This window comes from Heloderma suspectum, chromosome 2 (assembly GCF_057233095.1).
Source record: "Heloderma suspectum isolate Gila_16-S chromosome 2, 16-S_ref, whole genome shotgun sequence".
Classification (NCBI taxonomy): domain Eukaryota; kingdom Metazoa; phylum Chordata; class Lepidosauria; order Squamata; family Helodermatidae; genus Heloderma; species Heloderma suspectum.
Genome location: NC_139459.1, coordinates 267,197,711 through 267,210,691, shown reverse-complemented (window position 1 = coordinate 267,210,691; position 12,981 = coordinate 267,197,711). Strand labels below are relative to the sequence as shown.

At 44.6% G+C, this 12,981-nt stretch overlaps 1 protein-coding gene across 1 annotated transcript; it reads left to right on the top strand.

Moving 5' to 3' along the window:
* Positions 1–987: 987 nt before the first annotated feature.
* On the top strand, positions 988–9,461 carry RPS14 (ribosomal protein S14). The gene is made up of 5 exons (XM_084839158.1): positions 988–1,030; positions 5,311–5,461; positions 6,426–6,587; positions 8,176–8,252; positions 9,353–9,461. The coding sequence occupies exons 2-5, from the start codon at positions 5,313–5,315 to the stop codon at positions 9,418–9,420; spliced, it is 456 nt and encodes a 151-aa protein (XP_084695284.1). The 5' UTR covers positions 988–1,030; positions 5,311–5,312; the 3' UTR covers positions 9,421–9,461.
* Positions 9,462–12,981: the final 3,520 nt, after the last annotated feature.

The following is a 12,981-nucleotide window of genomic DNA, read 5'->3' as shown; positions in this document are numbered from 1 at the left end:
ATGCTCACTGATTTTATTTCCACTGTAATTCATACAGCTTTTAAAATATAATACACGCAACTGATCATGCATACCAAACTCCTTGTTATATTATTGTAAAGTGAATGTACTTCATTCTCTGGACAGGAAATTGGCTTTTGCCATGGACACACATTTCAAGTTGCTTAGCCAGCAGATTTTTCGGACTCAGAAAATAGGGCTGCCAGACCAAAATTTCAAAAGCGAGGCATACTTCCTTAAGCGCAGTCACGGTCTCCTCAAGATGGATACATGCAGGCACTGAAGAGGTTTTCTGGCACCACCCCAGCAGACCCATTAGCTGTATATCTGCACAACGATAAACCAATTTACGATATAATTCTGCCACACCGTCTGAAAACGTGCCGTTTTCAACTGCCTTCACGTTTTAAACATTTACAGGTTTACGTCACTGAAGCGGTGGGAGGAGCCCTGCGCGAACACAGAAGCCCTAACCGCCCGGCCAGCAAGTCCCGCTTAGGCTAAGCAGCCATCTTTGAGCAGGGCGACACAACCGTCTTTGTAGCCCCCGCTCCCCATCTTTACGACGGGCCCCCGTACAAAGCTTGGAGAGCGCCTCCTTCGGGGAGCGCGTGTGAGCGCGCTGACGTCAGAGCAGACGTCCGACCTCTTGATGACAAGCTCTCATCGAACAAAGCGAGAAGAGCATACAAGTTTTCCCCCCGCTTTGGCGATCGCCGCCATCTTTAGCGAGGGTTTCCCAGCTCCCTGCCGCCATCTTTGGATGGGTCACAGTCCTAGCTCTGTTTAAAAAAACACACACGGTTTGCTCGTTTTTTCCCCCTTTCATCACTCTCATTCCCGCTCAGGCTCCGCAATCTCGGGTAAAATTTCAAGTTATTTAAAACAGGCGAACGACGCAAGCTAAGCTGTGGGGAAGTAGCCCTCCTTTCTCGGAGGTATCGTTTCCGGGTAATACGAAGTGACCTCTGTCCCCGTGACGTCGGCCCCTTCCTTTCCGGCGCTGGCTGCCGCCTGTCGCGACGCTCGAGTAAGTGGCCGGGGGGACCCTCTATCCGCCCCCATCCTCGCGAGCCCGGCTCTGCCCAGGCCTCTCCGCTCTTTCGCCGGGCTCCCCTGCCCCGGCTGCACGGGGAGGGGAGACGGGGCTGCCCGGGGCGCTGCTCGGGGGCCGGCGGGGGTCTTGTGCCCCTAGGAATGAGGCGCTGCGGGCAAGGCGGCGCTGGTTGTCCGGGCTCGTCTCACGGCGCCCGTTCTGAGTCTCCGGGAAGGCCTGCCTGCCGGGTTGCGCCGCCTGCCCCGATGCAGGCCTCTGTAGTCTAGTTAAAAGCGGGACGCGAGGCGGAAAGGTTTTTCCGAGGCCCCCCTCTTAGATCTGTGGCTGAGTTTGCCGTCTAGCGGACTAGCTGGCCCCCTCCTTTGTGAAGGGGGAAGGTTCTGAAAAGCTGCAGTGGTTCGGGTTTGTTTATTAGTTTTGAATTGTTTTGACTCTGTGGCTTGAAATACCGCATTTCTGATCCCTACAAAGTGTTTTTTTTTTCCTGGTTGGAGACGGTCTGGTAGGATTTCTGGGTTTCAGGCCATCTCTTGTATTCAGAAATCATGCACATGCTTTAAAACCTATTTTGTTCGTAAGGCTGCAATCATGCACAGACTTGGGCCACTTAAATCCTTTACAAGGCAAAGGGATTTAAGGGTGCAATCCTATGCAGGCTTAGACAGAAAAAAGCCCTACAACTCCCAGCATTCCCCAGCAATGCCGGCTGGCTAATATAATTAGCATAGAATCAACACATTTTGTAACAGTGCTGGATATTGCACTATAGAGATGTGCAGACCATTGCCCTGAGATAGTTTTTTTAAAAAGAGTAAATCATGTTAATATTTTTGGTTTCCATGTCTTATGTTTCATTAAGACATATCTCAAAAATTTTCTGCATAGGATCACACCCTAAGTAATACATTCTGCAGGGCTGTAGCTCTTATCTCTACACTTAAATTTACATCTCCAAGTTCTTGGCATTGTGCATCTGGAAATGCATTGTGCTGTAGAAACAACATGCATTTTTCCTCAGTTGAAATAGCTCTCACAGCTTGGCAAAATGTGGAGTTTTATGTTTTACGTTATTCAGTGTACATTATATTTACTTAAAATCAATGGTAATTGCAATATATTCACTGGAGAGTGGGATTTTTTTAGAACAAAAGAGACAGAAATAACAAAAGGTTCACGCCAGGTCTAGGCTTTTGATGGCAGAGAGGCATAGATATATATCTTACTTTCCAGTCATGAGAATTCTTATTTAGACGTGACTCTGCAACCATATGGACTAGGAATGTTGTTTAAAAATAATAATGCTGAAGTTGTTGCATTCTAGATGAGATGCCATATTCCAAGATCTTTGCTCAATCACTTGCCATCCAGGTTCCCATACATTCAGGGTATAATGTCCCTTATTCAGTTTTAATTCAACATTCAAAGAAGTGGCTAGAGTAGCTTTTGACAACAGGAGTATCTTTGTAAATTCTATACACACACACATACACACACACACACACACCCCCTTTGTTTAGAAGTACTTAAGTGGGATGCCACCATCTCTGTGCCCCTGCTTCATGTTTTTGGTGACTGCTAGCAGGTGAATGGACATTTGGCATTTGATGGTATGCCCCATATCATTGTTGTTCAGTCGTGTCCGACTCTTCGTGACCCCATGGACCATAGCATGCCAGGCCTTCCTGTCCTGCGCTCTCTCCCGGAGCGTGCTCAAGTTCATATTCATTGCATCGGTGATGCTGTCTAGCCATCTCATCCTCTGCCGTCCCCTTCTCCTTTTCCTTCAGTCTTTCCCAGCCTCAGGGTCTTTTCCAGAGAGTTTTCTCTTCGCATTAGGTGGCCAAAATATTTGAGCTTCAGCTTCAGTATCTGTCCTTCCAATGAGCACTCAGGGTTGATTTCCTTTAGGATGGACTGATTGGACCTCCTTGCAGTCCAGGGGACTCGTAAGAGTCTTCTCCAGCACCACAGTTCGAAAGCATCAATTCTTCGGCGCTCAGCCTTCCTTATAGTCCAGCTCTCACAGCCATACATTACTACTGGGAAAACCATAGCTTTGATTAGACGAACCTCTGTCGGCAAGGTGATGTCTCTGCTTCTTACTATGCTGTCTAGGTTTGCCATAGCTTTCCTCCCAAGGAGCAAGCATCTTTTAATTTCATGGCTACAGTCACCGTCTGCGGTGATCTTGGAGCCCAAGAAAATAAAATCTGTCACTGCTTCCATTTCTTCCCCTTCTATATGCCAGGAAGTGATGGGGCCAGATGCCATGATCTTCGTTTTGTTAATGTTGAGTTTCAAACCAGCTTTTGCACTCTCCTCTTTCACCCTCAACAAGAGGCTCTTTAGATCCTCTTCGCTTTCTGCCATTAGGGTGGTATCATCTGCATATCGGAGGTTGTTGATAATTCTCCCGGCAATCTTAATTGCAATCTGTGATTCATCCAACCCAGCGTTTCTCATGATGTACTCTGCATATAAGTTAGTTCTAAATGTTAAAAGCAGAAGCAGTAGGAAACTCATCCACTAGTATGATGTTTTTAGTGGCATCCTCATGTGCTGCTGCCCTAAGATTACTTATTGGGGAGTAGGGGGTTGTCCCTGTAGGAATGTGAATATAATCATGGTTCATACGTAACAAGAAGCCACCGTGGGTGAATTTCCCGGCAGGGCTTCTTGTTGCGGTGGCTGCAATTTTGAATATTCAAGCTGCAGTGGGGAGCGCACCATAGCTTGTTGTTATGTGTGAACCCGGTGAGGGTGGGTTGTTTGGATGTTTAACAAGCCACCTGCAACCCTAAAACAGACCATGGTTTCTGAGTCGCTTGTCAACCACCCCAATAACCCACCCTCACCAAGTTCACACGTAACAACATACTATGTTGCACCTTGCTGCAGCTCAAATATTCAGATAGTGGCCGCAACAAGAAACCCTGCAGGGAATTTCACCCTGCGATGATTCAAAGAGTAGTTTATTGTTACGTGCAAACCAGGTTGTGTGCTACTTGACTAGCATTCTTCTCTTCTGTGTGAACCCAACCCCAGACAAGTGTATTGCATCCTAAGATAAAGTATCTTTATTATGCTGGATATTACACTATAGAGATGTGCAGACCATTGTCCTGAGATAGTTTTTTAAAAAGTGGAGTACATCATGTTAATATTTTTGGTTTCCATATCTTATGTTTCATCAAGACATGACTCAAAATTCTTTGAAGAAGGGTCAGTGCAATTAGTATGATTTTATTGTGCCCAAGTTTTGGTTATTTAGTGGCCTTATAATACTGTTTATTTTAGTAAACTGTATTGCATGTGTCATAATCAAGATTGGGACCTTACTAAACTGTGCTGGAAGTATTAGGACCTTACTAAACTGCTGGAAGTAAACATCACTTGATATTTTTCCTCAGAAGTATAAGAGCTTATATCAGTCCATCTATTCTCTCTCTAGCAGCGGATGCATCAGAGGAAGGAAGAGGGAATCTATTTGCACCCTTAGATTTCATCCTCTAGGCATCCTTAGTTGCAGTCTGGGCATGAGTTGCCATCCCATGACTGATGTGACAATTTATTTTTTTTTTTATTGATGTGAGATCCACTATCTTTTCTTAATCCTCCTTTTTTTGAGTAGACATGTAGTGAAGGAGCAGAGGAAAAGCAAGCATCTTGCAGAGAATACAGTAGAATCTGTGGTACTGAATCATATGCCTGCAGCTGGACAAAATTATTCTAACATGTGTACAGATGCCTTTCTGGCACTTCTAACAGCCAGTACAGGTGTCTTCAGGGCATGCCTTGCCTCATGCTTCTGGTAAACTGAAAGCCTCCATCATTGGTCACTCACCTTTTAAAGCATCCCCAGCTTTTCTTTGCCTGAGGAGCAAGGAACTGTTCCTCTGCTTTTTCCAGATGCAGGCAAGAGCAGCTCTCACAAGAAAGGGATATAAAAAAGCCAGTGCAGTGATTTCCTTGTTCTCTCTGCCAAGGAAAAGCTGGGTTGCTTCAAGGGTGACTGAATGCTGGGACTTGGGTTGCTGGGAGTGTGAAGCAAGGTGCTGGTTAGAAGAGGGCTCTCCAGCCTTGAGTGTCTGTACTGACTGTCAGAACTGGAAGTCAGCCCCCACGTAGAAAGGATTCGCTTATATTAAATGGGTGTGAACCAGCTTAATGGGCAGCTTTTGAAAGATCTTCTCCAAGAGAAAGTACTTTATGGTCTTCTGTCTCATCCATAATCTGTTGCTTTTCTTACACAGAAATGGCACCTCGTAAGGGTAAGGAAAAGAAGGAAGAACAGGTTATCAGTTTGGGACCACAGGTTGCTGAAGGCGAGAATGTGTTTGGGGTCTGCCACATCTTTGCTTCCTTCAATGACACTTTTGTCCATGTAACTGACCTGTCTGGCAAGTGAGTAGCACGTATTTGTGACTGCCTTCCTTACATGATTTAAAAAATGGAAATGTGCATGTAGAAGGGGTTGGAATGCTCAAAAGTAAGCATATCTAGATACCAACATACATTTCTGTGCTTATCCAACACACTGTAGATTTTCAGTCAGCTCTCCCAGACTAATAAATATAAATTGATTAGATAATATTTAGATTCTCAAAGGATGAGGTATCGGAGACTGTGCACAACAGGTTTTCATGGCATCACCCCTTTATAAAAGGCCTATCTCCAGCTAAGCTGAATGCAATCCTCCAGCCATGCACAGCTCTCCAACATGAGCTCAGTAAATCTCCAGTTCTTGTTGCCTGTTTTGAGTCTGCAAAAATGAAAATTGCCATGCACCTAGCAGACTGCAGTACAGGGCTGGTGATCTGCATTTTGTTTGGTGGATCACAGATTGTGTTGTGCTGCTCCCCAAAGTTTGGCAAACTTTGACACCTCAGACCTCCTAAACCATTAGTAGCTGGCTTGGTACCTTCCATATATTTTGGGCTACTGTTCCCTTATGTCCCAGCCAGCATGGTCAGTGATTATGGGAGTTGTAGTCCAAAATATCTGGTGGGTAACAGTTTGCTTACCCTTATCCTAAACATACCTACATTGACATATGTATGTGTAGCATTGTAATCGCCACAGTGCATATCATTGCACTGGTATTGCAGGCAGATTCGATCAGAGACAAGAGCCACAAACCTCAAAATGCATTGGAGACTTTTCCTTGTTTAGAATTTTATAAGCTGTTCAGCCACACTAGAGTGATAAGAGAACTTACAGGACAGCTAAACTATTTTAGAAGCAATTTTGTAAAGAAGCTAAATACACTTCTCTTTTTATCCAATAACTGTGTGCGATTTATGTCCTGTGAAAGTGAGACTAGACATCAGTTCCTCCACTAATGTATTGGTTGCTTTTGTTTTCTCAGGGAAACAATCTGCCGGGTAACTGGTGGCATGAAAGTAAAGGCCGACAGAGACGAGTCTTCTCCTTATGCTGCTATGCTGGCTGCCCAGGATGTAGCCCAGAGATGCAAGGAGCTGGGAATCACTGCCCTTCACATCAAGCTGCGGGCTACTGGTGGAAATAGGTATGTGCAGCAATGTACTTCATTTCTTTCTGACATACATGCATCCTGGCAAGGAGCTGAATCGCAGCCTTGGAGGCACTTTAAACATTTTTGTGTGTGGAGTGGAACTAAATAATATTAAAAGCGCTCAGCATCTACCTTTTTAACTCTCCATATCATGTAGCATACCATACTGTATTGCTCAGAGACTAGAAACATTCTAATAGCGTTATTCTGTACCACAAAGTTTGGGGTTATGTATGCAGGAGCAGTGAGAATGCTCTGTTGTCACTAAATGTATATACCTATAATGTGGCATTAATCTTTGTGGATATTTTATTGCTTTTCTCTCTTACCTGAAGGAATTGAACTTTTAGATAGGCCATGATGTGGTTTTGATTAATATGAGTTAATGGAAGATATTGCCCTTACTACATAACAATGGCATTGAGTAGAAACCAGTACAGCTGCTACTAGTTTTGCTGCCTTTGAATGGTTGCTTAGAAACAGTTGTGTGTATTTCACTCAGATGGTCCATATGCAAAAGAGCTTGTAGCCAGAGACAGTAAAGAGGAAGGCCTTCCGAATTCTGAGGAGGACAGACTATAGAGGAGAGGATAACCAAAGAGGAGTTCTAAAGAATTCACATGGATGACTAGTATATGTTGGGGATGGTTCCCAAGGGACTGCAAGCCCCTCTGACAAGAAAATCTAGCATAGCTTCATGAATCACAGCTACTGATCTGTCAAATAGATTGCAGTAGTTCAAATGATTAGGTTGAATGAAAAACCTGCAAGTGGTTAGCACAAAATGCCTCCCTCAATTTCCAGCTCAGCAAGGAAAAACCTGTGAAGTTAGCTGGGAATGAACACAGCTGTCAAAAGCATATGAGAAGAACCCTACTGGATCAGGCTAAGGGTTCATCTACTCCAGCACCCTGCTAACAGTGGCCAGTAAGCAAGCTTGAAGCCAACCTGTTCTTCCACTTTCTCTCCCCGCCTCCGTCTGGTGCACCCTGCTCCCAGGTATAACATACTGGTCTGGGACAATAGCAAAACACTCCATCCTTACTCCCCCAGTAATTGTCTTTGTCACCACTTCACTCCCGCAAATGAATTATTGTAGAGTAGGGTTTGGTGAGACATTTGCTCAGTTCGCATTTGAATGCAGTCTTTACCAAATTTGTGCTTCCTGAACTGCAACTCACTTGTCAAAATCCATACTCCAAAATTTGTGCTGCAGTTCACACACAAAAAGCTTACAAAAATGCATAAGTTGAAAACGTGCACCCAAATTCATACGTTTGAAACAGTGCATACAAAAAATGTGCATGTTTGGGAAATGCACACAAAATGCATACTGTTGAAAAAGTTCACACACAAACATTTGTGTGGTCCAAAAATAAAAGAAAAGTACAGTCCAATGCGGAAATAGGACAGAATGAAGGCAGTAGGAAAATAAGAACCTGGGCAAAATTGAGGTGGAGAGATTTGCCCATCCCTATTCTGGAGTCAACAGATGGTGTACCATTTGTTCATAGAAAGACAGGCTTGATTTCACAGATAATTGGTAAATATGATTCATAGCTCTCCCTTTTTTCCGGTGCAGAACAAAGACTCCTGGACCTGGAGCCCAGTCAGCCCTCAGGGCTCTGGCTCGATCTGGTATGAAGATTGGACGCATTGGTGAGTTGACTAGTGAAAATACATTCTTCAGATGTATCTTCTTGGAAGCTCTCTCTCCTATAAACCATGGCTGTTTCTCATTGTTCCATTACTTCTATCTTGTTGAAGCTTGTTTTTACCATGATAATGTTTTGAAAGACTACTTTTGTGGGATGTACGTAAGGGTGCTGTGTATAAGAGTAAGGGTGTAATCCTATGGCTGCTAGACAGCCACAGGATCAGTCAGTTTCCAGGAACCAGCCTTGGAGCCTGTGCTCCAAGGTCAGTTCCCAGAGAACTGCCTCTCCACTCCCTCCCCCGCTGCCTTGTAGGAGGCACAGATTGTCTCTGGGCTCGTAAAGGAAGTGCGGAGCAGGGCAAAAGGGGGCATTCCCAGGGGTGGGGCGGGGAGTGCAGAAGTGCCCGTATGACACTTCCTATGCATCGTCCAGCCTCTCCACCCCGCACTCAAATGTCCTGCAGCTAGACAGCCAACATCAACTGCCGGCCACAAATACAGGGCAGCTGGAGTGCAGAGGAGAGGATCCCCTCTGCACTCATCCCGCTGTGCATTGGATAGGCGGTCGCCTCTTGAGTTCAGAGGCGGTTGCCTCTCCGCACTGGATTGCTCCCTAAGTATAGGAATATTACAAACTAGGCAAGATGACTACCCTATGTTAAGCTGCACTTGGTAAGATGGTGACCTGCCTCTTCTTGAAAGCTGCATTACACATTGTTTAAGCTTTTCCTAGTAGTTGGGTCTTCTGTTTTGATGAAGTGGAGAGAAAGTCCTAGAGCTTCTGCAGACTTGTCTTTAATTTTCACATCCTCAATTTAGAAGCTATAAAGGGGAAGTATATCGTAGCATGGTAGAAAGAGTTTTACCCTTAAAGTCAACCTAAAAATCATTTTAAGTAGTGATCTGTCCCATGAACCTACACTGAATTGGGCTCTTAATGTTATATTTTGAACACTAGCCTTCTGTATTGAAAGTATTTTTCATATCGTCAATATCCAGTGGCTTCTGAGGTCTTGTGGTTTATTTGGGGGGGGGGGGGTTGTGTATTGATGTAACTGGAAACCATCTCACATTCAGAAATGGCATATTTCTCTCTCCACAGAGGATGTCACCCCCATTCCTTCAGACAGCACCCGCAGAAAGGGCGGTCGCCGTGGTCGTCGTCTGTAAACAATGGCTGTTATCTTTCATCATTAAAGCTTTCCAATAAACCTCTGTTCTCATTTGTTCTGTTATGTAAGTTTCTACACTGATGGTCTCCTACAAAGTATAACCTTCAGTTGCCATTGGGCCTTTCCCCAATAATTATTTACATGAAAGAATTATCTGTGGGGAGCTTTTTTCTCTGTGTTAATGGCTCCTGGAGGCATTTCTGCTGTCGCTTTCCCCCTTGGAGTTACTTTTCTATGAAGCTACTCTATGCTACTTAGCACAAAATAAAAAGATCTTGTTACAAACTAAGAACAGTATCTTCTATACTGTAGCTTTGAAGGTGGAGGATAATGGTAGTAGCTTTTGGGGTGGGTTAGGGTATTTTAGAAAATGTTTTTATTGTAGAATTTTATTGTTTTAAACTGTTGTACAGCATACAATAAATCGCCCAGAGCGGCTGGGTGACCAGCCAGATGGGTGATTAATAAATTTAATAATAAATAAATAAATACAGTCAGGTCCAGAAATATTGGAACAAGGATAACTGTTTTGGCAGTTGGCCTCTGTACACCACCACATTGAAGTTGAAAGGAAACACACCCAGATGGGAGCGAAGTCAGGACTTTCAGCTGTAATTCAAGGGATTTGGCAAAAGTGGGGCCCTCCCCATTCAGGAAGTACAGCCAGTGGGATACACACACCCCCATCGTTGGTGGCTCATAAGTAATGGAACAAACCAACATCATTTCAAACTTACGGATCACCTTTAATACCTGGATGGAAATCCTTTGCAGTCAATGACTGCCTGATGTCTGGAACCAGTGGACATGACCAAATGCTGAGTTCCTCCCTTGAGATGCTTTGCCAGGCCTTTACTGCAGCTGCCTTCAGCTGCTGCTTGTTTGTGGGACTTTCTGCCTTTAGTCTTGTCTTCGTTAAGTGAAAAGCATGCTCTTTTGGGTTGAGATCAGGTGACTGACTTGCCCATTGAAGAACTTCCCACTTCTTTGCCTTGAGAAACTCTTGGGTAGCTTTTGCTGTATGTTTTGGGTCATTATCCATCTGCATTATGAAGCGGTGTCCTATCAGTTTGGCAGCATTTGGCTGAATCTGAGCAGAAAGTAAAGCCCTATACGCTTCAGAATTCATCCTGCTGCTTTTATCAGGAGTCAGGTCATCAATAAACACCAGTGACCCAGTTCCATTGGCAGCCATACATGCCCATGCCATAATGCTGCCTTCGCCATGTTTGACAGATGATGTGGTAGGCTTTGGATCATGAGCTGTTCCTTTCCTTCTCCATACTTTTCCTATCATTCTGGTACAAGTTAATCTTGGTTTTATCAGTCCAAAGAATCTTATTCCAGAACAGGGCAGGCTTTTTTAGGTGTTTGCTGACAAAGGCTAATCTGGCCTTTTGGTTCTTGAGCGTTCCCAGTGGTTTGCACCTTGTTGTGAAGCCTCTGTATTTACATTCATAAAGCGGTCTCTTGACTGTAGATGTTGACAATGACATACCTACCTCTGCAAGAGCGTTCTTGACCTGGCTAGATGTTGTGAAAGGGTTCCTCTTCACCATGAGCAGAATTCTGCGGTCATCCACTTCAGTTGTCTTCCGTGGTCTTCCAGGCCTTTTGCTGTTGCTGAGCTTGCCAGTTAATTCCTTCTTTTTCAGGATGTTCCAAACTGTTGTGTTGGCCACTCCCACTGTTTCTGCTATCTCTCTGATGGGTTTATTTTGTTTCCTCAGCCTAATGATGGCTTCCTTCACTCGCATGGACACCTCTTTGGACCTCATGTTGGGAGTTCCAGTGAACAGCTACCAAATGCAAATGTAACACTCAGAACCACCTCCAGGCCTTTTATCTGCTTGATTGGTCATGGGGTGCCCAGGAAACAGGCCACACCTGGCCATGCAGCGGCTTGTTAGCCATTCGTTCCATTACTTATGAGCCACCAACGATGGGGGGGGTGTTTCCCACTGGCTGTAATTCCTGAATGGGGAGGGCCCCGCTTTTGTCAAACCCCTTGAATTACAGCTGAAAGTCCTGACTTCGCTCCCATCTGGGTGTGTTTCCTTTCAACCTCAATATATCTGGCCCTGACTGTAAAAGTAGAGATGAAAAACACCCACATTCCTTATGTAGATTGGACTGTTGTTTCCCTGGACAACTACATCTCTCAAAGAGTTTTACTAAAGAATGTGATGGGCTGGTATACAAATCTGGTACTGTAGTCTTGCCTAACAATCCTGGACTAGTCTTATTTGCTGCACACAAACTTACAGAGATCTAGCTAGCAGAGCTTTGAAATCCTGTACTGGAGGGATCCCAATTTAAAGTAGGTCTGCTTTTTTCTTCTAATCTGCCCTTCTAGATGTACTTGCCTTTTACTTTTATCAGTTTCTTTTATAATGACAACTATTTACTATCATTTGGATGGTTTAAACCATTTAAGATGTTTAATTTTGAAGGATATGTATTTACTGAGGGAAAGCTTAGAGGATAGTCACAGTTTTGGATGAGACTATTCAATTAGTTGCTTCTATAACAAAATCTTAAGCGTGTTTACTCAGAAATAACTCATTGTGTTCAGTGAGATTTTTTCCCATGTAAGTATACATAGTATTGCAGCCTTGGTCTTGGTTTAAAACTGGGGATTGGGCAATTCAGATGTGGCACCACTCGGCAAGAAGCATTTACCCATGGAGGTGCTTCACACAGGGTGGGTTTGCATGTCACTTTAAGCCATGGTGGTTTATAAGTTCCTGTATCCCCCACGCAATTTTATTTATTTATTTATTTATTTATTATTAAATTTATTAATCGCCCATCTGGCTGGTCACCCAGCCACTCTGGGCGATGTACAACATACAATAAAAACAGTTTAAAACAATAAAATTCTACAATAAAAACATTTTCTAAAATACCCTAACCCACCCCAAATGCCTGCCTGAACAACAGCGTTTTTAATGCACGACAGAAGCTCATTAAAGAGGGGGCATGGCGGAGTTCCCTAGGTAGGGAGTTCCACAGAGTGGGGGCCACCACAGAAAAGGCCCTCTCCCTTGTCCCCACCAGTCTAGCTGTCCTGGCTGATGGGACAGAGAGAAGGCCATCCGAGGCTGATCTTGTTAAGCGGCCTGTCTGGTGCTGCTGGAGGTGCTCCTTAAGATGGGCTGGGCCGGAACCATATAGGGTTTTAAAGGTCAAAACCAACACCTTGAATTTGGCCCGGAAAACAACTGGTAACCAGTGCAACACCTTCAGCACTGGAGTGATGTGATCTCGCCGGCGGCTGCCTTTAATCAGGCGAGCCGCCGCGTTCTGTACCAGCTGCAGTTTCCGAACCATCTTCAAGGGTAACCCCACGTAGAGCACATTACAGTAGTCTAAGCGAGAGGAGACCAGGGCATGTACTACCGATGGGAGCAGATGGTCAGGAAGGAAGGGGTGCAGCCGCCGTATCAGATGGAGTTGATACAGCGCTGTCCGGCTCACAGCTGACACCTGAGCCTCCATGGACAGCTGGGAGTCCAAAATGACCAAATAAACTACGATGTGTAGCTTATTTTGCCTG

What these genes read in the sequence shown, in the direction of transcription:
- RPS14 (XM_084839158.1), top strand. Translation starts at nt 5,313, where the DNA reads ATGGCACCTCGTAAGGGTAAGGAAAAGAAGGAAGAACAGGTTATCAGT. An exon ending in CGGGCTACTGGTGGAAATAG is followed by an intron (nt 6,588 to 8,175) that starts GTATGTGCAGCA and finishes TTTCCGGTGCAG; the next exon opens with AACAAAGACTCCTGGACCTG. An exon ending in TATGAAGATTGGACGCATTG is followed by an intron (nt 8,253 to 9,352) that starts GTGAGTTGACTA and finishes CTCTCTCCACAG; the next exon opens with AGGATGTCACCCCCATTCCT.